This window comes from Cololabis saira, chromosome 21, assembly GCF_033807715.1.
Source record: "Cololabis saira isolate AMF1-May2022 chromosome 21, fColSai1.1, whole genome shotgun sequence".
Classification (NCBI taxonomy): Eukaryota; Metazoa; Chordata; class Actinopteri; order Beloniformes; family Belonidae; genus Cololabis; species Cololabis saira.
Window position 1 is genome coordinate 20765120 of NC_084607.1, and position 27634 is coordinate 20792753.

The following is a 27634-nucleotide window of genomic DNA, read 5'->3' on the forward strand; positions in this document are numbered from 1 at the left end:
ACACCCTTCAGCTGCTCCTCACCTGAGCCCAGTACCTCCAAAAGTTCCCACCCAGCTCAGCAGATGAAGTGCACCGATGAGGTCACATCTGCAGGTTACGAGGATCAGTGCATATTTGTGTTCTCAGAGAACCAGCAGTACGGAGCTGGAGAGAGGGAGGCCAGAGGAGGAGAGCGTCTGAGAGTCAGGCTCTCCATCCCGGGTGAGGCTCACCAGCTTCAGCCTCGGTGTAAACCCTGTGGCTGTGCAATGAGCATAAAACTGGGACACGCTCACTAGGTCCTGAAATGGTTCATTGCAAGAAAAGGTACTGCGAAGCCCCATTTTTCTATAAATACCTTCCCCTCTCTCTCTCTTCCACCCTCTGTTACTGTCTCCTTGTGTTGCTCATGTGGATGATGGCCTCTCTGAGGGCTGAAGGATGACCCAGAAACTGTGTGCTGTACCAGTCAGGGACACTTCTCTGATTATAGTGTATGTGTTAACCCAAGTGCCGGATATTTGCAGATACAGTCAAGGTTACAAGCGCCAGGTCCCGCAGTTTCAGCTGCATCCATCAGCTATGGTGTATCTCATGCAGGGAGGCTAATATCACTACAATTATGAGTGCGTCAAGCAACAATTAGTGAAATGTAATGACGCTTTCATATGTCCCACAAGGAGCAACAGACACGGTTTTAGCTGGAAGCTGAGGAACTACATATCAGTTGTCTTCCACCGAGTTGATGGACAACGGTCATCTAAAGACAGAAACCAAGTACACTGCCAACCTGCAGTGCTTCACATAAAAATCATCACTACATGATGTTTGTGCAGCTACAATTTAAAGGAAAATATAAGGAGGTCATAAAAGATGAAAAGCACAAAAAGAACAAAAGTTAATTAAAAAAATAAAAAGAAAGAAAAATCCAAAGTCAGCCATGTAAGAAAATAGCATTTATTCATGTAAACTGTCATATTCACATACCTGTACTGGTATATCTGTCATGCTGAAAGATGCATCATGACTTATCAGCTCAGAACTGCAACACTTTGAACGATGTCTCTGCAGAGCAAACGGCTGCAGACTACACTTTAAACTTGAAATAAAAAGTACAAAAATATGACTAAGCCAGACTTGAAGGACCACAAAGGAAAAATGCAATGAAATTATGTCATGCCGGGTAGTAAATAGATTATTTTTTTTTTTAATTTGATGATTGTAGATGAGAAAAGGGAAAAGGGGCTGTTTTTTCCATCAAAAACATATAATTATCTGCAAGGCCAAATTTTGAAGTATTCATGTTATAAAATACATCCAGCAATCATCTTAATATGGGTTTCCAAAGTACCTACCACAATCAGTGCTGTGATTATTTAGTGAGTACATTTATAGCTAAAAATCAAACATGATGTGATGTTCATGTGTACATTAAATAGTTAACTCAAAGTTTTCCTCATTTGATTTATGTTACCATAAACTTTATAAACATGTAAGCTTTATTTTCCTAAATGATTCATCAACATGTGGAGCTCTTAAAAACTCTGCAGTAATTCATTACAGAGTTACGCTCAAAGCCGATGCCATTACAGTTCACAGCCTCTGATCATAGAACGACAGTCTGAATCTCCACCTCCTCTGGGGAGGTGATGACATATTCCTCTTGCTGCTGCACCATCTGTATTCCCTCCTCTACTGCTTCCTCTGTAGTAACCATGGTAACTGTTCCCTCCGCCGTCTCCACGGTACCTTCCGTGGCCATTAGAGTGCCGTCACTGATGGCTGAAGCCAGCGTCATGGCCACCTGCTCCGTCAGGCTCTCTGGTGTAGCGATGGTGATGGTATCACCACAGTCTGAGATGGACGCGCCTTCTTCATTCCCCGCCACATTGCGCACAATGATCTTGTGATTGCCTGTTCCGTGCGACTGGCTGACAATCTGCTGCACCACTTTCATGATCTGGTTTCCCATCTGGGACAGTTTACAGTATATACATATTAGTAGTGGAGTTGTAGAGTAACACAAAAAGGAACTCTCTCATCTACTAATTCTAAGTCTTTTAATGTGAACACGTATGGCCTTCATTAAGATTCTAATAAAGATCCTTATTTCTCAGTCATTATAGTAACTTAGATAATGATATGTTTGTTGTGATAGTGTGTGTGTATACTGACCTCATTTTGGGTGTCTTGAATGAGTGTAACTTCTTCCTGCATTTCATCCTCGGTTTGAGTCTGGAAGATATGGTAGAAGCAAAATAAGTGAAAAACATGGATGTATTTTTCATCTAAAACCCCTAGTAAAGGATAGGTTGGTGATAAACCTCTGGAATGTTGTAATACGTAACAATTTATTAAATAAGACTTAAGAAGCTGAATGTGCACAAGAAAAACGAAGCTAAAAGTTATACTAAAGCAACAAATAGCAATTATTCCTGCGGGATTCTCTTTTTCCATTTTGTTGTTTTGTACAGAAGAATAGCTAAATGGTTTGTTAATATGTTACACCTAGTTTACATTTGAAATTAAACTGTTCAGGACTAACTCATCTAGTATCAACAGGAGGGTTTCTAGCATTGTCACCTCCCCCTAAACACTCCAACTTGGCATTAGCCCCGAGTTTATGCTTTCAAATATCGATTGAACCAGCAGGAGGACATAAGGCAAACGTATGCGAGCACAGTCAAGTGCGAGTTTCACGTTTGACACGTAGAATACTAAGTCACTCTCACTGACATCTCATATAGATCATTTCATCTTTTAAACAAAAATATTTTCAAATTTCGGATACAAATTAAGACTTACTACCACAGCATGAATAATGAATCTTAGAGAGGAAGAGGTAAAGAGAGATGTCGTCCAACATGAACTTTGGCAAATACAAGTAAGACATTGCACATAAAGTAATTGTGTGTACTTTGAGTTATTCTTGGTAGAACCAAACTTTTCTTTGACATCTAGTTGACCAAAAGGTTTTAATGTGAAGTACAATCACAGCAACACAAACTATTGAGGAACACACATGGACACATCTGTGAGCAGCAATCGTCTGCAGAAAACAGGATTAAATACATTCTGACACAGTGTGAAAGAAGACTTGCCATTTATACTCAAACAGTAAAAATTACTATTCAACCTTTTCCCCTCTGCAAATAATCTTTTATTAGTGGATTCAGAATTGTTGGATTGTTTTTTTTTTATTCAAACTAATTATTTAAAATGAATGTCAGCTATTCAAAAAGTTGATTAAATGCTTTTTAAACCTTATTTTTCTGCAATGACACTTCATCAGTTAAATATTCCACCTCAATCAATCAAACTTTATTTGTACAGCACTTTTCATACAACATATACCTATGTCGAAGTGCTACTGACGGCAGTGGAAGGTGTACTCACATATTCATTAAGCCAGCTCCCGTTTTGTTCTCACCTTGATAATATATTCCTGCGTGTCCGCCACCACTGAGGAGAACTCCACCAAGACAGCGTGAGGGTCCTCTGAGATAATGGCTGCTGTGGCGACGCTGTCCGCTGACTGCTCTTCCGTTTCAACATCCTTCTGCTCGCTACAATTGTCCTTGTTACAGCCTCCTGTTGTAAAAAAAAAAATGCATTATTAGGTCTGCCTGTATTGCTGCAGCACATACTCACTTCCGCTACGTTTAGAGCCGTCAACCGGCCTCACCTTTAGCACGCATGTGCCGATTCAGAGTCCCATGCTCAGCAAATCCACGTCCACACTTTGGGCACTTAAAAGGCTTCTCTCCGGTGTGATGACGGATGTGTCGGACCAGAGAGCCTTTCTCTCTGAAGCCTCTGAAGCAGAAATCACACACGTATGGTTTCTCGTCACCGTGAGTCCGCTGGTGAACATGTAAGGCATTCTGAGCAAAACAAACAGAAATATTAGAATGGAAAAGACGCAATCAATTTTTCCATCTTTGTAAAAATCCATGCAACACATAAACTGACCTTTAATAGTTAATAATAATTTAAACTAAAATTACCTTGGTCTTGTATCCTTTGTTGCATCTTGTACAGTGGTACGGTCTGTCATCCGAGTGGGCCCTCATGTGTTCACGTACATGACCAATTGTTTTATACAGCTTGCCACATTCACCACACTTATATCTTCTCTCACTGACATGAACCTCCATGTGTTTCTTAAGGAGGTAACCAGTAAGAAACTCTTTGTGACACAATGTGCACTTAAAGGGCTTATAGCCTGTAAGAGGAACAGTGATAAATTAAACATAAATACTAATCTGGACGAACAAACAACTAGAAACTTCTTGAAATTATTAAGTCATTTTTTATTTGTATTATATCCTCAGAGGGAGGACTTTTATTGGTGACAGACAAGTGGCAAAAGTTTTCTGACCATATAATCCATATAAATTAACACCCGTTCAACCAAAAATAATGGAAAAGCTGACAGAAATGTAATATGGACTATCTGTTTTCTGATCACTTTAGTTTACAAGTATTTGTAAGGCAAGAGTACAATGATGGAAAGAGACTCATCAATATGTTGTATGGACTCACCTAAGTGACCTTTAACATGAAAACGGAAATAATTCAAGCCCTTGAATGACCGGCTACAGTGCGGACATGTATGCGACTTTGAGGATGTCCGATCGTCACTTGCTCCCTGGGAAACAAACCAAAAAAAAAAAAAAACAGTTTAACAACGGTGCAATGATTAAAAAAACTGACAAAATTCCATTTTAAAAATGGTGCTCTGGCACCAATAACTTTTGCACTTACTTCCATTTCGACGAACTCCTCTTTAACCTGAATTTCAATGACACTGTCATCAGTGTCAGGATGGTCAGAAACCACTTTATCCATCTCCTCGGTTGTTTGCGAGGCCTCCTCCACCACCGTTTCCTCTGTTCCCAGTGCAATGCCGGAGTTTATGATGGCCTGACAGATGAGATTGTCCCCAGCTGCTGCTGCAGCGGCCAGGGCTTCAGCCTGGGACTGCTCCACCACCACCTGGTCACACCACAACAACAAGCTGTTTAAGTTTACTCCAGACAGGAATAACCGGTAAAACTACACAGGGCCTTGACATTTTCACCCTCACCTGTTGCTCCTGCGTTGTTCCGTCCACCTCCATTGTGAAGTGGACCTGGCGCAAGACTTCTTGAGAACCAGCGTCTACCACACTGACAACAGCAGTCTGAGCTTCCACCATCTCCTGCTCCTCTGGCTGCTGCTCGACAACTATCATTTCTTGTTGAGCAGCCACTGATACTTGATCAGATTCAACCCCTGAAACAATTCACACCCAGTGGATTGCCATTTACTTAGTATTCCATAGGCATCTTTAATACTGTGGAAAAAGTAGAAAATCCAACCTTTCTGAACACCATCCTTGCCGACCAGAATTTCTTTGTACTGTACAAAACGGATCTTTTCTGTGCAGGGAGTCAACGCTTTAAGATGTCTGGTGAGAGCTCCTGACTCTCTGAAGGACTGACCACAAAGGCTGCACCGATAAGGCCGCTCATCTGCAGAAGTGAAAAATAAATGAGGGAAAAAGAGAAAGATAATTAAATCTTTTTTTAAAGGGCATTAGACGGGGAACAATTAGACAATCCTATGAGACTTCATTTCATTTTCTGCACCAGTGTGACGGCGATTGTGGCGTATCAAGGAGCCTTTGGTCCGGAATGAGGTTCCACATAGTCCACATGAGAAGTTCTTCTGGTCACTGTGGGTTTTCAAGTGAGTTCTCAAGATGTTTGTCTGCAGGAAGAAATAAATTATTTCTACATGAGCAAGATTAGAAAAAAAAAAACCTTTTGTACATCCTCTAATTCAACATTCATGCAAATGTAATACATGACATACCGTTTTAAAAGTCTTTTCACAAAGGTGGCAAATATAACGTCCCTCTTGATTGACTTTGTAAGGTGCCTTGTCACTGTCAGCATTGTCAGATGCAAATCCTTCAGTCTCAGACTGGTCTGTAACTTTAAGTGAGGCAATTTTCTTCCTGCGACCTCGACCCAACAGATCACAGCTCTCATCTGTGTGGCAAACAGAGTCGGGGGGGGGGGGGCAATGTTAAAAAACATTATGGAAAGACCTGACTGAATTCACAGGCTGAAAGAAAGGATGGGTGGAGATGATATAATTAGTCAGTGTGTTATCACTGTTAGTGTCAAAATAATTGGCAAATATCAATGCAGATATATAGATCTTGCTACGTTGGCAGCCAGGAAATGTATAACTTTAAATTGGAAAGAATCTAAACCCCCAGTATTAGTCCACTGGTGGAATGAACTCTCAAGCTACGGTACCTTACACTTGACAATATTTATTACAAGAGTAAAGGCAGATCCTCAGACTTTTTAAAAATATGGCAATCTCATATAGAATTTGACTTTAAGAATCTCGTAGGTCAATGTAAGTCTTAGTGACAAAGATAAGATCTGAGTTCAATGGTTTGTGTTGTTTTGTTATCTTGTTTGTTTTAAGTGGGGTTTTCCCACCATTTATGTCTGTTTGTTTTGTTAGGTTTTTGATTTTGTTTCCGTTTTGTTTTGAGGGTATATGTTTGGATATTATTTTGGTTCTTTAACGGACCAGCCCAAACTTAGCATAGGAAAACAATGACATGAAGTGTTTCCTACTTTTTTTTTGATAAGTCCCCTTCATCATGAAGTATGGTAGGAAGACTATTTAAGTATTTAATTATTATTTCAGAGTCATTGATATGGTAGTACTATCTGGTATTTTCAATTAGTGTAATGAGTAGAATTTTTGGTTAGAATATTTGGCATGATTATAGCACTATGAAATATAGTGTGTATGGACTTTGACTGACTTAATTTTTTATTGGAAGTTGAGATGTGGGGGTTTTGTGTTCTATGTATGTACAGTATACCCCTCTTGTTGTGATTGAAAATATAAAAATACAATAAAAAATAATTGGCTGAAGTGTCAAACAAAATAACCATAAATTTGTGCTTGTTGCATTAAGTAATACTTGACAAACAGTTGCACTTGGATTAAACCACCACCTGGCATGACTCTTCATTCCTGCTAAAAAAAACTGGTTTGCATTTTTTGAGGTTTTGACATTTTTATGGGATGGTATAATAATAATAATAATAATAATAATAATACCTTTATTAATAAAGCGCTTTTGAAAAACAAGTCACAAAGTGCTTTACATACAATTAAAAACAGGAAACAAACAATTAGTACAATATTAAGACACAATTGAGAGATAATAAAAACAGACAAATAATACAATCAGTTAAACGCAAGTCTAAAATAGTGAGTTTTTAAAAGTGACTTAAAAGAAGACAATGTGTTAGCTACCCTGATCTCCTCCGGCAGGTCATTCCATAAGCGAGGGGCTAAAACAGAAAAGGCCCGGTCACCCTTGGTCTTTAAGTTAGACCAAGGAATGGCCAGGAATGACCCACCAGAGGATCTCAGGGTGTGTTCAGGCTCGTATGAGGTCAGGAGGTCAGCTATGTAATCAGGAGCTAGCCCCATACGAGCCTTAAAAGTAATAATTAAAATCCACTCTAAAACGAACTGGGAGCCTGTGAAGGGACTTTAGAATTGGTGTGATATGTTCTCTCCTGTTGGACCGGTGTTCTGCCAATTTCTGCTCCCTGCCGAGAAATGCTACTTTGTAGTTCTGCGCATGCACACAGTCGATTTTCAAAGTTTGATTGCCATGCCAATCATTTCTTGCACGATATAAAATTGATAATATAGGATGTTGAGTATTTGATCCTTCAAAATACACTTACCCATGACATGAATTGCATTACATAAAGAGATAAAGGAAAAAAATAGAAAAAAATACAATTATATCGCTTTATTTGATATTCATTCAGTCATTGGCCTTTATTTAACCAGGCAGGTCATTAAGAACACATTCTTATTTACAATGACGGCCTGGCAAGAGGCAAGGACCACTTGCAGGAAAAGGACGTGGTTTAGGGAATAAAACACAGTAAAATTGTAGCTCTGGAAAGGTAGAAAACCATTAGGGAGCATTTTTTGGCAAGGCAGCAGAAATTGGCAGAACACAGGGTAATGAGTCTGGCTGCTGCATTTTGAATTAACTGTAGTTTATTTAGATTTTGCTGAGCGAGGCATGAAAAAGGTGAATTGCAGTAATCTATAATAAGCACATTGATTGTGTTGCCTCACCATCAGTGGTTCTCCCTGGTTTTGTATCTGGGGAGGAATCCTCAGCTGTCTTCCCCTCTGAGGCAGAGCTGCCATCGGCTGTAGTGAGCTGGAAAACATCAACATATCAACACGTGTTCTCCCTCCATAAACCTGGTGATTGGAGTCGATATCTGAGTTTAATCCCCACAGGTGAGCCCCTACCTCCTGGCCGTGGTCCCGGCCGGCCTCCCTGGTCTCCAGCCGCCTGCAGCTGTGCTGCAGCTTGTGCTGGATGAAAGCCTCGAGGGTGGAGAACTCCGACTGACAGCGTCCGCACTTGTGCACATCATCTACGATCACAGACACAGACCCCACCGATGTAACATAGCTGCGATATTCATTTTACACGAGTTCACACCTGATTTAGTGAAAAAGTTCTGAAAACACATTTCTTAGACCCTGTACAAACTTGCAGCAGCGAAGCAAAACAAGCTGCTGTTAGCTGTTAGCAGCATTTCACGACGGGACAAGTTCGTAAACATTTCAGACCGGTTTCAGCCTGCGGGAGGACATACCTTCGTCTCCTAGTGTGGTTTGAATTGTAATGGTCTCGCTGCCGTCATCCGTTTGCTCCTTCTCTTCTTCTGCCGTATGATTATTTTCTACATTCATGTCGTTTGACTTCTCCGTCTCTGTCGCAACAACGCTGCAGCGAGAACATGGCGGATTACGACCCCGTCGTCATAACAACAACAGGGCGCCTGCACGAGAGACGACAAAAATGATGCCATTTATCTTATTAAAATGTATTTAATTATGTTATATATATATATATATATATATATATATATATATATATATATATATATATATATATATATATATATATATATAAATAAATATTTATATGTATTTATCTTATTAAAATGTATTTAATTATTTTATACATATATATATATATATATATATATATATATATATATATATATATATATATATATATATATATATATATATATATATATATATATTTAATATAAATAAATGTGTATATATAAATATATATATATACATTTATTTACTTCATTTATTTGATTTATCTTTTGGTTTTTTTTTTCTTAAATTTATTTTATTTTGATCCCAAATAAAGTTTTAAGTATTTGGAAACTATTAAACAACTACTCTTAATAGGCTAATCGTATTATTTTGCTCGCATATATGTAGTGTAACAGGTTAAATTTGAAGATATTTGCATACTTTCACAAACACTTGAAAAGCCATAAAATCAGAATCAGAATCATGTTTATTTGGCCAAGTCAGGCCAAACAAGACAGGGAATTTAACTCGGTTATTTTCGCTCACTGTACAGTAAATAGACAAATGACAGCTCTTATTAACATATATACCTTTTTTTTTTTTTTACAGAATATGATTGTGGTTATTATTATTATTATTATTATTATTATTATTGCACAGTGATTGATTACTCTGAGAAAACCTTTGTTGCTGTCGCTTACAGTTCAGAAGGAAATCCTTCTGCATATGAAAATTAAAATTCAGAGAGCTGACTGGGAACATAGACATATATACACATGTATATATTTACACGTCAAACACATGTATATATATATATATATATATGTATATATGTATATATATATATATATATATATATATATATATATATATATATATATATATATATATATATATATATATATATATATATATATGTATATATATATATATATATATGTATATATATGTATATGTATATATATATATATATATATATATATATATATATATATATGAGACTGGGAACCATGGGTGCAGCTATATTAACTGTATTAACTGCACCATGGGTGCAGTTAATATTATAGATCCATGGTGCAGCTGCATGAAACTGATAACCTCATGAAGCCTGACATTTGATAATACACAGGAAATACATTTTTCTTAATCGTTTATTTTATGTTGATTTTTTTATATTGAAATTTAAAACAACAGATTTTTTGTTTTTAATTTTAATTTTAATTGAAAATGTAAAAAAAAACAGTGTTGTTTGTAACAGTTTTGAAATAATACTTTTTGTATCAACATTAGGTTATGTTTTCCTTTTTATTGTATATAATTATTATCATTATTCTCATTCATTTTATTATACTGGGGTGGTGCAAAGGTATCCAAAATTCATGTATCAAGTATGATACAGATGGCATTAGAGAGATCACTCCTTTTCTTTTTCTTTTAAACCAACAACCAAGCTATTTACGACACAAGAGTAAACAAGAACTTTACGGCAGTAAAACATGGCGTCTCACTTCAGCGGTGTCCTGCAGCTCACTGATCTCGACGACTTTATAACTCCCTCTCAGGTCAGTTATCAGCACTACAGTGAACTAATATATCTGATTCTTTGCAGAAGGACACAGTAAATATTAACGATTATCTCGTCTCGTTTAAAAGCAGCTGATATCGGAAAACATAGTCACGTGATCTAGCAAATGTCATAGATGTTATCATGAGTACCAAACCTTAAATAACCTCAATACTAACCCATTAAATGATTCGCGGTGAGAATTAACAATAATACAACACTCTATTAGTTGATTATCTGTTGATAAGATGAAAAATGCTAGTGTAGAAAAGCGTATCGCGGCTATCTGTTGCTAATGATAGCGATGATGTAATTACCCTGAAACTGTGGAGTCAGTGTGACTGGCTGCACTGAGTTTTAAAATAAATAATTAAGGATATTCTCCCAGGAAAACACAAATAACCCACAGTTATACTAATGTAAACATGTTGAATTACTTTCTAATTTTATTTGAAATAAATAGTAAATACATTAAATGTGTTTTGAAAGCAATTGTTGTCACAATGCAATTACAATACAATTAGTTATTGACACCACACCTATACTCAACAGAGATTGTTTACATGGCCTGAATTAACCAAGAACAGTCTTCCATAAAACCATAAATTCACTCCATAACAAAAGGCTGATTATTTGACAATGGTGGGGCTAAAAGAGCTGTGTGAATGCATTAAAAATGTTGTAATAAGGGAAGAAAACTTAACAAGATTTAAGATAATCGTATTAATCTAAAATAGCTAACAGTGCCTGAGGGTAGTGATCAATCAACAGAGACCTTGATACCAATATTTGTTCAGTTTAGCCATAAAACTTGAAAAGACACTTTTAGAATTGTGGCACAAAAGAAGCATAATTATACGTATTTTAAGGCTGGTGTGGATCGTTAAAAAAAGTATAAACAGATAACATCCCACGCATTTAAACAAGTTTCAATTACCTATCTCCAGCAGTGGTGTCTGTGACCCAAGTGTATCCATGGGGGGTACATTAATACCCATACGGAAAATGTCTGATTCATGACTTAAATGTAACTGAAAGCATTTGAGAGCTGAACTGTGATAATAAGTTCCTGTCTTCCCCCTGTTGGTCCTTATTCTGTTTTCATCGGTGTCTTTGGATGTGTATGCCTTTCCTTCACAAAATAATATTTTATCCACTTTATTAAGTTCATTTTTATAAATCTTTATTTTGTTTGATTATTCTTACCTTTTGTCTCTGTTTTTAAGGAATGTATAAAACCAGTTAAAATTGAGAAGAAGCTAGGTAAATCTGTGGCCAAAATACAGATAGAAGATGATGGCAGTTATGTCCAAATCAACCAGGTGAGTGTTAAAGCTAAATCCTTATCCTGTGTTGTTAACATTTTATTGCACTACTTTAAAAACAAAGAAACACTCTTTTTCGTCGTCGTTGTTGTTGTTGTTGTAAGGATGGTGGGAAGCAGAAGCTGGAGAAAGCAAAGATCACACTGAATGACTGTTTGGCCTGCAGCGGTTGTATCACCTCAGCTGAGAGTGTCCTCATCACTCAGCAGAGTCACGAAGAGCTTTTCAAAGTATTACGTAAGAACAAGGTAGAAATGCACCTCAGTGCTTCTGTAACATTACAACATTATACAGATATATATATCATTTACCGTAATTATCTAAATGATTATAGGATAGTGAAAAGCATAAGTGGAATAACTAGGAGGAAACAGACCAAACAGACAAAATAAAGCTTTAATTGGCATTAAATGTGTCTTTGGGCTCACCTTTGCATTGTTTGGGCTTCCTCCAAAGGCCAATGAGACAGAGCAGATGACTGTGGTGGTGTCAGTGTCACCACAGTCCAGAGCTTCGCTTGCAGCACACTATGACATCAGCAGTAGCGAGGCAGGCCGGCGGCTCACTTCTTTCCTCAAAGGGCTGGGTAATGGCCTTTTCCTTTTTATGCTTGTTTAGTCACACAATCATATGGGTTGATGTATTCAGAAACATGCACATCTAAAGATTGTTGCTACTTTGCAGGGGTTCATCGTGTCTTTGACACCAGCTTTAGTCGGACTTTCAGTCTGCTGGAGAGTCAGAGAGAGTTTGTGGAGCGTTTCCAGAAAAAGGAACAGGAAAGCAATGTCCTGCCTATGCTAACATCTGCCTGTCCAGGTATGCATATTTTCATTGTTTTCCAACAGTGGGAAACATTTGCGGCATATCGTTTATATTTATCTTTGCAAATGTTTTCATTTTAAATCCAAAATGGTCTACCTTTTACAGAAATTTCAAAAATAAAACCACTTGTTAAAGAAATGTCAGTCCCCTAGTGTGAAATTGAACCCAGGACAAGCAGAGAAAAAGGGTCATTAACTTGAGTTGAATGTAAAAAAAAACAAAAAGAAAGTACAGTGAGCTCTAGCTCTAGCTAAAATGCTTACAAAGCCAAAATGCCAAAATGCAGAAGCAGCGTGCTGAGAACTAAGTAGATCCCATGATTTAATAGGTTTTAGAACCAGCAACACTTACAGTAATGATTAAGAGGTTCCATCTTCTTTTATTATGATGGTAGACCTCATGAAGGTTTTAATGTTTGTTCAAAGACTTTCAGCAGGACCATGTTTTAATGCCTGTGCTTATTTGTTTGTGTGTGTTCCTCAGGTTGGATCTGCTATGCAGAGAAAACACATGGGGAGTATATTCTACCATACATCAGTAGCACCCGCTCCCCCCAGCAGATGATGGGTTCTCTAGTTAAAGGATATTTTGCAGAACAACAGGTATGGTTCTGGTTTATGCTGATGCTTTACTTCTACAATGTACATTCCCTGCTTCTCTACATCTAGTGGGAATTGAGCTGATGAAGATGCTTCCTGGATGCGTCCCTGGAAGTGTTTTGGAGCAATCAGGCAGAGGAACTGAGACAAACCCAGGACATGTTGGAGTTAAAATAAACACAGAAAACTTGAATGATATACCTGTGAGCAGCAATACCTGAGATGTCTGTGGGATCTTCAGTGGGGAACCTACTTTCAGTAGTGTTTTGTTTAGTTAGTCCCACAACACCTCCAGAAGGTTAAACGGTGATCTCTGATGGCCCAGATTCACTCCTCAGCTCTCACTGCTATGAGCATATCCACGACCATCTTGTCTGACTCGATTGTCCCCCAGAAGGGCTAAAGGAAGTTGGGGAGGGAGAGGATGGAGCTGATTGGTGGAGGGATGGTTTACTGTGGTTTACTGCAGTAAACCACTGCTGCTAGTGGTTTACTGCTACTAATGTTAAATAGATAAATGGATGTTTATCATTAAAGAGAGGCTTAACTGTGTGCTGTATGTGCTGCTAGGGGCTGAGTCCACAGCAGATCTACCATGTGGCCGTGATGCCTTGCTTTGACAAGAAACTTGAGGCCTCACGCTCAGACTTCTACATAAACGAAGCTGAGACTCGAGAAGTGGATTGCGTCATCACTTCTGGTATGATAGCTGTCCATCCGGGGCCTTTTGTGCATGTTGGTGAAGATGAGCTTCACTCTTATAAACGTTCCTGTCTTCTACAGGAGAGGTTCTGAAAATGCTGGAGGAGGAAAATGTGTCTCTCAGTGACGTTGAGCCTGTAGCCCTGGACACAATGTAAGTTCTGAGCAGTTCTGGCTTGTTGACCAGCTTCTTCACTTAAAACAGCCATGAAATCAAAGATGATGATGTGAGCTCACATGCCTCATCATCCTGGTGTTTAAAATAACCCCATCGTGTTGTTTTTTTTCCAGGTTCAGCAGTGTGTCAGGAGATGAGTTCCTGAGCCATGCTGGCAGTGGCTCAGGTGGTTACCTTCATCATGTCTTTACTTACGCTGCCAAGCAGCTGTTTGGAGAAGAAGTGAAGGATCTCACCTACAAGACACTCAGGTGTGTGTGCCTCCGCTAGTGTTTGTGGTTAAAGGTCAATCTGCCTTCTGGGTCTGTCAGGCTGAAATTAATCATGAATGCAGCCAGGGGCTGCAAAATAAAATCCACCGAAAGCAGTTTAAATAACCATGTACAAAGTGGAGTGAACGTTAAATGATTTAATTAGCATGGTTTGTTGCTGCTTCGGAGGTGTAACATTTGGATGCCTATAGATATGCTGCTGTAATCTGGAAATTTCCCCTCTGGGGGACTATTAAAGGATTTCTTATTCTTATTCTTATAAAGAGAAGAACTTTAAATTGCACCTGTTGATTTTTTTTTTCCTCCTTGATGGTGCAGGAATAAAGACTTCCAGGAGGTGAGGCTGGAGAAGGATGGTGTAGTCCTACTGTGCTTTGCATCAACATATGGTTTCCGCAACATTCAGAACCTTGTTCAGAAACTAAAGAGGGGAAAGTCGCCTTACCACTTTGTGGAAGTTATGGCCTGTCCATCAGGTAAAGTGAAAAATAATGTTTTGCAAAGTGATATTCTGTCATGCTGTTCATACAATCAATCAATCATCAAGCTCAGTCTTATGTATTATTGTTTTTTTTTTTATGTTGTTGTTGTTATTTCTCTAGGCTTTGTAAACTCTGGCCTTGGTGTGAACTAGTTTTGTTGCCGACTCCTGGGAAAACTGGGAACTTTCCTAAATGTTTTCTGTTTGTGAACATTATTTGTCACTGTAGAATGATGAACTCCAAAATCTTTGGAATTGACCTTTTAAATGCTTAAAAGACTAATGTGCAGCAGCAATGGCGTTCCTTTGTTTCATAATAGAAAAGAAGACATGGAGTATCCAATTTAAAGAAGTATTTTAACCATCATAACATTCATAGTTGAGCTTTGGTCTGATCCTGGAAATGCTTCGACGGCTTTACTGGAGTCCATGTTCCCAACCAAATACATTTAGCTTAATTAAGAGAATTCTGCTCATATTGAGGGAAAAATAAGGATAAGGATAAGGATAATCTTTATTGTCTCCCTTGAGAGAAATTAGTCTTGGACAAAACTAGAGACTCCAGGCACCACATATATAACAAAACATAAAATATAGAAAACATAAATAAGTAGTGTTAAGATTACTGAACTGGTGTGTAGGCTTACTTTATGCGTTGCAAACACAAGAAGCATTACCACTGGTACAGTAAGAACAGGAAAAGTCAATAGCTTTATTGAGTTATGAGATTAAAAGGAAATGGTAACTGTGGCTTAATAGTCACAAACATTTACAGTAAGTTAGTAGCTGATTTATTGTGAGGAAATGAAAGCAATAATGTTTCTTTCTTGTTATCTTCAAGGCTGTCTAAATGGTGGTGGGCAGATAAAGGCTCCAGTCGGTGGGACCCAGAAGGATTTTCTCCAGAAAGTTGAGGAGCTTTACAAGGCGGAGCGCCCCCTGCAGCCAGAAGATGATGCTCGCGTAGCTGAGTTGTACCAGTCCTGGCTTCGCAGCGTGGGAGAGGAACGAGCCAAAGAGCTGCTGCACACTGGGTACCATGCCGTGGAGAAGATGACCAACGGACTAGCCATGAAGTGGTGATGGTTAATCAACAATTCTACACATTTCCTGCGAACAGAGCCGTCCAAATTAATGTCACAATGTTGTTCAGAGGATTATGTGGGCCAAATCTGACAAACGCAGGTGTTCCTTTTAAGTACTTTACTGCTGTGTGCCTGACAAGAAGACCAGAAAAAAGACAGTGCTTCATCATGGTCAGATCATTTCATGTGACCAAATAGTTTGACCTCATACTGCTGATAGGCCTTATAATAAATAACACCATTTTGTGTGACATATGTTAAACTTTACAATGTAAGAAATTAATAGAAAAGTATTCATTCTTTATTTAATTACATGTATATACATACATTTTGAAAAATAAACAGATTATTTAAATCTGTGTTTTGTAAAGTCTTTTGAAACATAGTAATCAGTATATAGACTGATTTGTTTATTGTGGAACTTTAATGTACAATTTCAGGATTTTGAACAGTTTGGGAGTACACTTTGGGTTGAAAAGCAGCAATTGACATTCATAATAATGTATTTTGTCTTTTTTTTTCTTTTTTTCTTACATCCCCATGAAATTAAATTGAATTTTTAATAAAAAATTGTATATATCTCCGGTGAAACCCATCACAAAAAACTATATCCAGTCAAATGGGAAATGGGAGGCGGAGGCAAAAAAGAAAAAAAATGGTATGGTTACCAGACAAAAATGTATAAAAGCAGAAAATAAACCAAGGAAAATTTCTAATACAGTATCAAGAGATCATAAAAATTAGGGTTATTTCTCTCATACAGTTTTTAAAGCCAGTCTCTGTAGCAATACCACTTCTGACCACAGGGGGGCAGAATATCAAAGTTCACGTCAGCCCCTGTTATTGCTACACAGACTAGCATTAAGGCAATAGATACATAGTTTAATTAACATTAATTGAATATCTAACATCCCCGCGCAATCACATTATATGTTTGTGTTTAATCTGTTTTTCATTATATACATCACTTATACACTGATGTGTTGCCCAATAATGATAAAATTAAGAAAAATTAGGTTTAATTAATGATATTTGGGGTTTTATTTTCTCAAAGAGTTTCTAAAACGTATCTTGCAATCAGGTGGGCATGTAATAATTCAGCATCAAATGAAAAGCTATTTTTAGCAGAAATGATGCAGGATGGTGGGCGATGTTTGATCAGACACTGGAGCTGGTCGACCAGAGCAGACTGGGCTTTCTGGAACAACGTCTCTCCTAACTTCCTTTACAAAGAACATTTCTAATTGCTGCATGCTGAGAAAATCAGAATGGTTTGGCCTTTTAAAGGGGGACTTCAATGGAAGCAGCTTGGTTGTTACCATGTTCTGATACTCAATAAAACACTCAGCCAATTGATGGCCAACCAAAAATATAAGACTGAAAGCATCAAATGCAGTTAATTTTACAGTCCTGTGTCGAGCTGCGTTCAGTCGTTAGACTGGAGAGCTGAGAGAGTGGATCTCAGGGCCTGAACAGCCCCCACTCCAGAGACAGCATGGCGTGAGGAGGAAGTCTTTCCTTGGGCTTCTTGAACTTGTCCCTCTCCTTCCGCAAGACTCTCAGCACCTCTATAGGGTCCGTCTTCCCTGTAAACTTCTGCACCGCTTCCTCCCTGCCACGAAGAGGATTATAAAGACAGTTTAACAACAAAAAATAATGTAAAAAATATTTAGCAGTAAAATTTGGCATCCTCCAGAAACTGTCAACTTTGGAAAAAAAAAAAAAGAAAAGGGCGGGATATTTCTTGTTTAGAAATGTAGAAAGGAACTTAATTGCTATTTACCTGGTTCATACATGATGAGTAGCTCATGCATGTCTCATATACAGATTAAATAAGCGTAAAAACTCACGAGAGCCGAAGAAAGGGGTTGTATTCAAGTTCCTCCAGAAGGCTGGATGGCACTGTGGGCTTGTCGTCGTCGTCTCTTTCCTGTCAGACACAAAGTAAGCAAAGCTGTGTATTTTAAAAGAAACAAAACAAATGAAATTGTGACGTTGTTTTTGTGTTCCCAGCCGGAACTTTGCAAGAAAACATAACAATAAGGTGACATAATTACACAAATGAGCGTCAGTGCATTCTTTATGGAAACAAAATAAAAAGAGGACGTTTTTGCTTTGTTTGTTTTCCAAGAATATTGTGAAAATGTTGAGTTAAGTCAACTTCTTTGGTTCAACAAATCAAGTTGGAAATGACACTGGATGGTTTCCTCTAAATTACCAACATTTTGTTAGTAATAGCACCTAGATTGTGTTTATGTGCTGAACGAGTCTTCATGAATCAGTTTCAACCTCTCACAATTAATTAGTGTCTGTATCTGCTGGTCTAAAGCTGCTGGTTTAATTTGATCTTAAAGGTTTGACCCTTAAATCAAATATATATATTCACACACATATGACTGTCACTGCATTAAATGTATTTTAAAGTATCCATTTGACCAGTTTTTAAATACCTAAAGGGAACAAAGAGTCTCGTAAATGAGCGTTTGAGAGAACAATGCATTATTGAGCTTTTGTTCTATTGCAGCTTTTGGTATATTTGCTCACCCTAGCCCAACTCAGCATCTCTTTAACCTTTTCATTCTCCGGCTCCACCAGCATGGCAAACTTTAGGTTCTTGATGGTGTACTCATGTCCACAGAACACCTTCTACAGATGGAGAAACGCTTTATTTAAAGTAAACATTAGATCATGTTAAAGCATCCTTATTGTGGTCAATCTGGGCTTAAGCACTGCAGAGGGACATAATTAGCAGCTCAATCTGTACTCTGTACTCGTCTTCAGTGTCTTCTGAGGTCACGTTGACAGATGTTGAGGGTTGCGTGACATACAGTACAGACCAAAAGTTTGGACACACTTCCGCATTTGTTTGAATGAGAAGGTGTGTCCAAACTTTTGGTCTATACTGTACGTTTCGTTCTTCCTCACTAACCGTTTCTTGAGGTAGGGAACCGAGCACCTGGGTCAGGCTGTGGTACATCTGTTCTGCCGTGCCCTCCAGAAACCGCCCGCATCCACCGATGAACAGCGTATCCCCTGGCAACCAAAACAAAGAACAAGATCCAGTCCCTTCTGCCACAGACAATAAGAATAACTGAGAGTGTTCTGGTCGAGGCTTCATATCTCTAGCCACTCCAAATGTAGTTAGTGATTGGTGCCACAAAGTCAGGTATGGGTGCCTTTCGAGCACTGACTGTATGGCACAGCATGTCTTCGATTTCTACTGGCTCACATTTACAGACAAACACCTGTGAACACAGCGGGGGCGTCCGTGCACTCATCCTCCCAAACAAAGTAGCACATGTGACCAGAGGTATGGCCGGGAGTTAACAGGCACCTCACATTGATGGAGCTAAACTGCAAATGGAGAAATAAAAATTTGTCAAAAGCCAAAATGGAAAAGACAAGAAAAACAGTTTATGAAAATTAAATAATAACTGATCAACATCTTCAAGTTAATATATCCTACCTCCCTTACTGCTTGGTTACCTTCAGTTCCTGGCCGTCTGTCAGTTTATCCGTCAGACCTCCGATTCGATCATCTCCACCATACACCTTCAAACTAGGAATCTCCTTCAGCAGAGCCTCGTTTCCTCGAGCATGGTCCCTGCGAGTGAAAACAGCCAAATACCCCCAATAAAAAATGACTTGTAAAGGGTGTAAAAGTCACTTTTTTGTGTTTTTATACAAAACACTGCTCTTACCAGTGATGATGTGTTGTGAGAATAGCAGCAAGAGATAACCCTTCTCTCCTCACTATCTCCAGCAACTGCAAAAAAAAAAAAAAGAGAAGAAAAAAACAGACTGAATAAACTTTGTTTCATGGACTGACAAATCAATTGAGTATACAGGACAAAAAGTAAATGATCAGTGAATGATTGATGCAGGAGGCAGGTTGAAGAATTGACCTGGTTGTTATTGACAGGCCACGGTACAACTCACACTGGTACTTCTGATGTGGTTGCCCATGAACCTCCATCACCTATGAACTTGTTGCTAGGCAACCGTGACAAAACACTGTACAGTGGGGAAATATATTTTTGCTACTTCATATTTTTACATGGACTGTAGAGGCTGATTTATGGTTCTGCGTTACACCAACGCAGAGCCTACGGTGCGCGTCGCCGCGTACCCTACGCCGTAGGCTCTGCGTCGATTTAACGCTTAGCGGCTTTTAGGGGCCTGATATAACACTGTGAATGAGTAGATTTGTGTATATTTATGTACAGAAATGGGCATCAAATTATATGTGTATATATGCATGTGTATAGACAGGAGTATATGTGTGTGTATATATGTATATAGTATAGTGTAAATAAGTATATTTATATAAATATTCATATGTGCATACTACAAATATATAGAAATATTCAACTATATGTAAGTATAGTATATATGTATGCATGTACAAGTATGTGTGTGAGTATAATTACAGTATATAACCATAATAATAATAATAATAATAATACTGTTATTTAGCAGTGTGAGTTCAGTGTGTGAATATTTATAAATACAGGTTAAATGATCAGTGAATGGGGGTAGGACTAAATAAGTTTACACTTCTTCCTACTCCTTTTTTGACACATGTAAATCAAGATAACTAGTTTTAAAGGATGAAATTCTTTGTTGTTGTTTTTGTTTGGTTTTCTTAAACTTCTCATGAAGTGTTGTTCTGTTTGTTTTTTTACATGTTCAAAAATCAAATCAAATCAAATCAAACGCGGAACCATAAATCAGGCTTAAGAGTATTATTACTGGCTGCCCGTTTTAAATGCGTCTCTTACCCGGTGCGGTACAGCAGGGTCCACCGCCAGGGCCCGTCTGCTCTGCTCCTCTATCACCAAGTACATGTAATTGTCTTCCAGGATGGAGATCACCTTCACCTTCATGACACCAAGAGGCGCTTAAGGAGACACAGTCCAAAATTGATCAATACTGTAACAACCTGTCACCTGCGCCAGGTGTTAACATGCCACCCTCACTGAGTACAGCTGCAAAGTTAAAGGTAGCTCTAACATGAAAATGTAATTTTTTAAATTAAAATAAAAATTAAAAAAAGCAAAAGTACCTGATTCTAGCTGACCAGACCGTTGTTTCTTCTTGTCCCACCGTTATCGTCTCCCCAAATTTTACACATTTCTGGGAAATTATCGCGACATCATGCAGCCAGCGCAGACATTTGAATCGAGCTGGAACCGTCCAACTCTGGAGGCTGAAGCTGGTTTCTGCCAGACAAGGCTTTAAGGACAATTCCACTGCATTTATACAGCAAAGAGGCCCAGTTCACAAAACACAACACGCAGACAACTAAAACCAGAATTAAATCATGTCTTAGGTGTTAAAGAATATATAAACACAAATTGTGACATCTGAAACCTTTATTACATTTTGAGAAAGCAAAATAGGGCAATTTTATTGCATTTTTGACAGTTTACAGTAGATCACTGACTTGGTTAAAAATGTAAAACCTCAATGCTGAAGACTGTTCAAGCTTGTGTTATTTTTATCCGTTAGACAGCGAAGAACGTACAAAACAGGGTTTGTGATTTGTGAAACCTTTATTCATGGAAATGCAAAATATGCCACTTTTATCTAGTTTCTGACAGTTTTACTATCAGCCTCCCAATTAAAAGCCTCAGAAGTTATATTTCTGAGGCCTGGATTAAATTACATATTTAAGGGTACATTTCAGTTGTCTACTCAAGCCTTAATATTGCTTTTGAATTGGACCTGGTTTAATGTGGCACTCTTGCTGTAAAATGCTGCGGAAAAGTCCTTTGGCCTTCTAAAAAATCACAAGTGAACTTCAGCATCATCTGATTCTCTTCATAGATATTTCATGTATGAGTGGATGACTTTAAGACTCAATGTAGTTTGCCCTGAGATTTTGTGTCTTCCCATTTCTGCTCAACTCTACACACCAAATCATAAAGCGACTAAAATCAATGCACAGAACAAGTCTATTAAGCAGTTATATTCTCAAAATGTTAATGATGTGTGTCATCTTTGCAACAGAAATCTGACACTTCAGATGAAAGCAGACATTTGCTGTTACATACTTTCAACAGTTGTAATTTTTTGCTATTTATAAAGAACACCATGAAATGTTCTTTCTGAGAATGAACTTTACAAGCATCAGAGCCTCAGGATATTTAACTAGTAATTCTGACACACCAATAAGCAAACAAGGCTCTGTTTACTGAATACTTGTAAATTAAATTGACTGGAACTAAAAAGCTGTTGAACGGTTTTCATACAATTACAATTCTTGAGCAAATGCGAAATTAAATTAAATGACCAGGCTCTCTGGTTGGGGATAAAACATCAATACAAAACTTAAAAAGCTTGAGAAATTATTACTTAAGAATAAATCAATTTACAGAAGCTTTACAACATTTACAAACATTTGTTACATGTCTGTTTGTAAGTGTTTCAAAATTAAACACTAAATGCAGCATTTGTCCATAAATATATTCACACGGCATTATAACAGGCTCTCAAGCATTTACATATTCAAATGAGCTTCTCCTTTAAAGCATTTGATTAATGACCAGGTATTCCTTAAAACAGCTGCATGAACATGAGTGAAACAAACCAGATACGTCGAACTGAACTGCATTGCTCAGAGCCTCATTTCAGATGAATTTATAGGTAAAAATGCATACTGTCAACGAGAGTTAAAGTGTTAATCTATTTCAAATGGCTTTGACAATGATTTGTAGTTATTCTTCAGTGTGTAATGGACAGCCTGGTCTGTTCAGCATGGATGCGCTTGACTTCACTCCTTGGGAACTCTGAAGCCATCTTTTTCTTTCCGGAGGCTCCTCATGGTTTCAATCGGGTCCGTCTGCTTCACATGGTCTTGAACAGACTTCTCTCTGTGTGGATCATCAAAAAGAATAAGAGTTAGTCTGCAAACACTTTATTCGTTATTACTGCTAAACAAAACACTAGTTCCTTACTTCACTCTCATAAATGGATTAAATGTGAATTCATCTGCCAAAGTGGACGGTATAGTTGGTTCTCCATTGCTGCACTTCTCCTACAAAACAAGAACATACGATTGTAAAGCTCTTTTCACTATGTGTGGTTTGGATTTTTCATCACTCATGGCAGCAGTGACCTGTCAATCAAATACCTTTGCCCATGCTAGCTTCTTCTGAATGACTTCATTGTCTGGCTCCACGTGGCGTGCGAATTTCAGATTGCTGACAGTGTACTCATGACCGCAGTAGACGCGCTTGAACACAATCACAATAGTGTTAGGCAACTTCATGAAATTCTTTGTACAAAAACAGGGAATTTTCTTAAGTAAATGGATCTCAAGCATTTATCTTATTAAAAAAATATTTACATTCTTGTGATTTACTCTTTTCTTTATAACTTTGAAAACAGTTCATATTTTCTAAGTCTAGACTGACACATATAGGAAGCGTGAATATTCACCGTCTCAGGAGGCAGACGTCCCAGAGTTTCTATCAAAGCCCTGTACATCTGCTCTGCAGTACCCTCAAAGAATTTACCACAACCAGCCACAAACAGTGTATCTCCTGCACAAAAAGAAAAAAGACAATCCTTAAAACACAGAAAAGTAAGACAGAGCAAACTTCCGTCCTACATTTTGATATGAAATGGAACCTATCGCTTTAATTGCATTACACCAAAACTGGGTTTCTGACTGACATTTATCTCTGATGGTTCTGTAAGATAGGAAGGTAATGCTTCTGGTCTTACCTGTGAAAACAGCAGGTGGCTCAGAACTGTTTTCTTTTGTCACGTAGTAGCAGATATGACCAGTCGTGTGACAAGGTGTAAACAGGCATTTGATACTGAGTGATCCAAGCTGGGGGGGGGGGGGGAAAGCCAAAAACTGAATAACTGTTTGGCCATCCTGTATACGTTATATAAGAGACATGATTATATTCTTACTTTGAAAGTGTTGTTGTGAGAAACTTTCTTTGTAAGGGCATCAACTCGGTCATCTCCTCCGCAGACTTTCAACCCAGGCATTAGCCTTACCATCTTCTCGTTTCCGCTGGCGTGATCCCTTCAACAGAGAAAGATCAGTGTATTGTTGATACATTTGCTTTAGTGAGGAATTAAAACTGTCTTTACAAGTGTCATGGTTAAACTGTGAGCCCTGCTGTGAGTACAGGATATCATTAACTGCCAGCTTAGACTTGTGAATGCTGAAACGTAACACGCAGCATACCAGTGATGATGGGTGGTCAGAATTGTTGTGAGTTTAACGCCATGTTTTCTTACGGCTTCCACAACCTGTTGAAAGTACAAAAGAGCCTAATTGAGGTTGTGCTTAAATAGAACTAATTGATTAGTCGAGCCACATCGCCAGCAATAGTAGGTAGTCATTTTAGCTGTTAAATCAAGCAAGAAAAGGTTGTAAATTAGATTGACTTTTTATGAATATACCAGACGATTGTGGTTTGTGATTTTTGTTTTTGATGGAGGATGCCACTTTGGTTAGAAAAACTTTAAAATAATAAAATTGTAGCATTATTATTTAACTATTATTGATAGTGAGACACTTGTAGCAGCAAAGTTGCGACATCATATAAACTGTAAATAGATATAGACTGCTATGGTCTGCGAATGTCGTAAAGCCATAATTTATTCACGATAGATAGAACAGAAAACATATTAAATGTTTAAAGTGAAAATATGTAAAATCCTTAAAAAAAAAAAAAAAAAAAAAAGTAATTTAATAAGGTGAGTTGATGGAAGCAACGCGTCTCAAAAAGGTTGAGACAAAATAATGTTTACCGCAGTACAGCCTTTCCTCTGTTGTAATCACAGTCCAGCAGCTGTGTGGGTGGACTGGTTTTAGTGATTTCTGGAAGTGCAGGTTCTCTCTTGAACCTGGGCCAGCTGCACGAGGACAACAGGCCCCATGAATCTGTTTTTAATACAACACTCAAGAGGGCCCAAATAATATCTAATGTAATGTATAGCCCATATATTATTTTACACAAACCTTTGTCAAAAATCTATAAGCCTTTTCATATTTTTTACTGTAGATCTTAGATTTAGGTTTGAGGAAATGCTCAAAATACAATTACAAATTTACACCCAACAACATTAGTAGTAATGTAGTTATAGCCTGAGATCAAATGATGTTATCTTACTGTCCATATCAAGTGCAAGGACCAATCTAGGGAAGAAAGCCTTCAGCTCTTCTGCCCCACTTGCTTGGAATCGCCTCCAAAAAGACCTGAAGCTAAACACATTAGTGTCATTGTCTGATTTTAAAGCTCTTACAAATGCATTTTTAAATGACTCTGTTGGTACTTGTCACTGTCCTTAAGTATTGTAACTTATTTACTGGCACTGTTTTGTGAGGCATCTTGCATTGTCCTATTTCTGTTGTTGTTGATGTTGTTTTGTCTGTAACTTTTAAAGCTGCCATTTTTGGCCAGGTTTCCCTTGAAAAAGAGATCCTCAATCTCAATGGGACTAACCTGGTAAAATAAAATAAATAAATGAAATAAAAATATTATTCTGAAATTGTTTTTCAATTTGAAGACAGTTTTTGGTTTATTTGTTTGTTGCAGACTGATGAATATGTGCCTAAACTTATTTCTGAAGGACTCTGCTCATGAAGTTCAGAAAATTACATTTTAGATGCTGGTGCATATCCTGGTTTAGACTCATGTACAGGATATCTGTCAATGTTTCAAAATATTGTCTTTGGTATCATTTTAAGCATTCATTCAAGCTAAGATGTGAATCTTTCTGAACATCGAGGTCACTGCAGCTCTTTAAACTATAAACACACATTTTTACACAATTTTCGCCTAAATGATATACTATATTTTAGCCCTGTGTCATATAGGAACAACAGAGACACAAAATACAAAAATTGGAATACTCACAGGACCATAAGGTGGAGAGGGGGACACTGAACAAACTCAGTGCTATAATGGACAATAGCAGACACCCTCTCCACAGCCTCCTGGAGCAACAGAGGAGCAGGAGCAGCTGCAGCGGTCGGCTCTGCTCACTGCGCTGCAGAACGGAGCGGTTCAGGAGATCCTTCGTCCCCACAGCCATAAGACTTTTTAACTCCTCCTGAACTCAGTCTCACACACTCACCTCTGCCACAACTGGACTATATTTTAGTTTGCACTTTATAGGATATTTGTTTAAAAACCTTATATTTCATGTTTATTTTAATATTATGAATGTGCTTTTTACTGTCTGAATGGAAGTGTGGTTGATTTTTTTTTTATGTTTATGTTTTGATGAGCTGCTGGACGGTTGAATTTCCCTTTGGGGATGGATAAAGTTCTATCTATCTATCTATCTATCTATCTATAAGGATTCACATCTTAGCTTGAACGAATGCTTAAAAAGGTCCCTTTAAAATGATACCAAAGACAATATTGTGAAACATTGACAGATATCCTGTACATGAGTCTAAACCAGGATATGCACCAGCATCTAAAATTTAATTTTCTCAAGGGGGTGGGTAACTTCATGAGCTGATAACTATGATACAGCTGCCACTCAGGAAGAGTTATCATACCAAAATATCATCTACAGACATGGATATTTTCAAAAATTATACGCAGATTTTGTCACCTTGAGTGGTACTGACAAGTGAAATTTTGGGCTCTGGCCCATTTATTTGTTGGGATGTACTTCTGCCACCAAATCCAAAACTGGCTAAAGTTTTCTGTTTTTTAATGTGAATAAATTATGGGCTTATGCACATCATTGCAGTCTTTTTTTACACAGCATCCCAAACCACTGTAGCCATCTCTTTAGTGAAAGCAAAGCAGAAGAGTCAGACCTTTAGGGGCTCCACCGGGTCGACCACCGCCGCCTCCCGGGACTGCTCGTCCACCAGCAGGTACATGTAGTTGTCGCTGAGCGCCGGCAGCAGCTCGACCCTCATGTCGCTCTGCTTCACCACCACAGACCTCCTCGCCTCGCTGTGAAGAAGAGCAGCCGCCTGAGCCTTCAGCTCGACAGGTGCTTCACAAAAGGGCACAAGTCAAGTCAGTCTGGGCAACTTAAATCACATTAAACTCCCTACATGGCTGCATGCGGGGACATTTGATACTGTAAGCGCAAACGTAAACACTGCTGCCTCCACGTTGCCTTCATGTTTCTGTCTACAGCTTTAAACAGCAACATAAAACTGTCACTGTCACTGGGTGTATTATGCAAGAGGTGGTAGTTATTTCCTCAGGTAGGCCAGCTGTTTTCGCCCAACAGACTTCATTTTAGAACAACTTTAATTTAAAGAAACACGATCAAAGTACGTGAGATTAAACCAGCGTGCTAAGATGCTACATATAAGCATGCTAAAAGACACACATTTGGCGTTAACTCACCCAATTTTAAGGCTGTAGCCGCTCCTATTAGAGTGCAGGCACTCCCTACAAGTGACTTGAATAGCATGACAGTAACTACAGTCTTATCACGTTTGTTCAAACCAGGACAAATATGTTCAGTTCCGTCTCCTCCAAAACAAACCAGGTCTGACCAGCAGATCCGCAAAACTCACTTATATATCTGGGCACGGGGCTCCTTTTACCTGATTTTTTTTATTTAAATCCCAAATGTACACATATCCAGTCGCATATATGTGCATTTTTATATTAACATTTAGGTTTCTCAATAGAAATATTAATGCCGC

General features: G+C 38.2%; 4 protein-coding genes across 5 annotated transcripts; 1 reads left to right on the forward strand and 3 right to left on the reverse strand.

Moving 5' to 3' along the window:
* Positions 1 to 940: 940 nt before the first annotated feature.
* Positions 941 to 8834, reverse strand: e4f1 (E4F transcription factor 1). Of its 2 annotated transcripts, none has more exons than XM_061712291.1 (14): positions 8704 to 8834; positions 8351 to 8478; positions 8168 to 8255; positions 5840 to 6018; positions 5614 to 5734; positions 5344 to 5496; positions 5070 to 5257; positions 4748 to 4978; positions 4526 to 4631; positions 3988 to 4205; positions 3666 to 3864; positions 3411 to 3571; positions 2156 to 2215; positions 941 to 1952 (listed from the first exon to the last, which is right to left on the reverse strand). In XM_061712291.1, exons 1-14 carry the CDS (start codon positions 8798 to 8800, stop codon positions 1587 to 1589), a joined length of 2295 nt encoding a protein of 764 aa, XP_061568275.1. In that variant the 5' UTR covers positions 8801 to 8834; the 3' UTR covers positions 941 to 1586. The 2 variants fall into 2 exon arrangements, with proteins under 2 accessions (XP_061568275.1, XP_061568274.1); XM_061712290.1 differs by having other exon boundaries at positions 5344 to 5544.
* A 1583-nt stretch (positions 8835 to 10417) lies between these two features.
* Positions 10418 to 16330, forward strand: narfl (nuclear prelamin A recognition factor-like). Its single transcript, XM_061711879.1, has 11 exons — positions 10418 to 10506; positions 11735 to 11830; positions 11938 to 12081; positions 12290 to 12419; positions 12518 to 12652; positions 13142 to 13260; positions 13828 to 13957; positions 14041 to 14113; positions 14251 to 14388; positions 14728 to 14885; positions 15732 to 16330. The coding sequence occupies exons 1-11, from the start codon at positions 10441 to 10443 to the stop codon at positions 15971 to 15973; spliced, it is 1431 nt and encodes a 476-aa protein (XP_061567863.1). The 5' UTR covers positions 10418 to 10440; the 3' UTR covers positions 15974 to 16330.
* On the reverse strand, positions 16018 to 20941 carry LOC133422018 (hydroxyacylglutathione hydrolase-like protein). Its single transcript, XM_061711880.1, has 8 exons — positions 20757 to 20941; positions 19677 to 19741; positions 19462 to 19579; positions 19221 to 19329; positions 18905 to 19008; positions 18520 to 18621; positions 17826 to 17905; positions 16018 to 17587 (listed from the first exon to the last, which is right to left on the reverse strand). The coding sequence occupies exons 1-8, from the start codon at positions 20859 to 20861 to the stop codon at positions 17437 to 17439; spliced, it is 834 nt and encodes a 277-aa protein (XP_061567864.1). The 5' UTR covers positions 20862 to 20941; the 3' UTR covers positions 16018 to 17436.
* Positions 20942 to 21511: 570 nt separating this feature from the next.
* Positions 21512 to 27511, reverse strand: LOC133421478 (hydroxyacylglutathione hydrolase, mitochondrial-like). The gene is made up of 9 exons (XM_061711103.1): positions 27330 to 27511; positions 26783 to 26967; positions 24185 to 24249; positions 23902 to 24019; positions 23707 to 23815; positions 23419 to 23522; positions 23111 to 23212; positions 22935 to 23014; positions 21512 to 22850 (listed from the first exon to the last, which is right to left on the reverse strand). The coding sequence occupies exons 1-9, from the start codon at positions 27394 to 27396 to the stop codon at positions 22751 to 22753; spliced, it is 930 nt and encodes a 309-aa protein (XP_061567087.1). The 5' UTR covers positions 27397 to 27511; the 3' UTR covers positions 21512 to 22750.
* Positions 27512 to 27634: the final 123 nt, after the last annotated feature.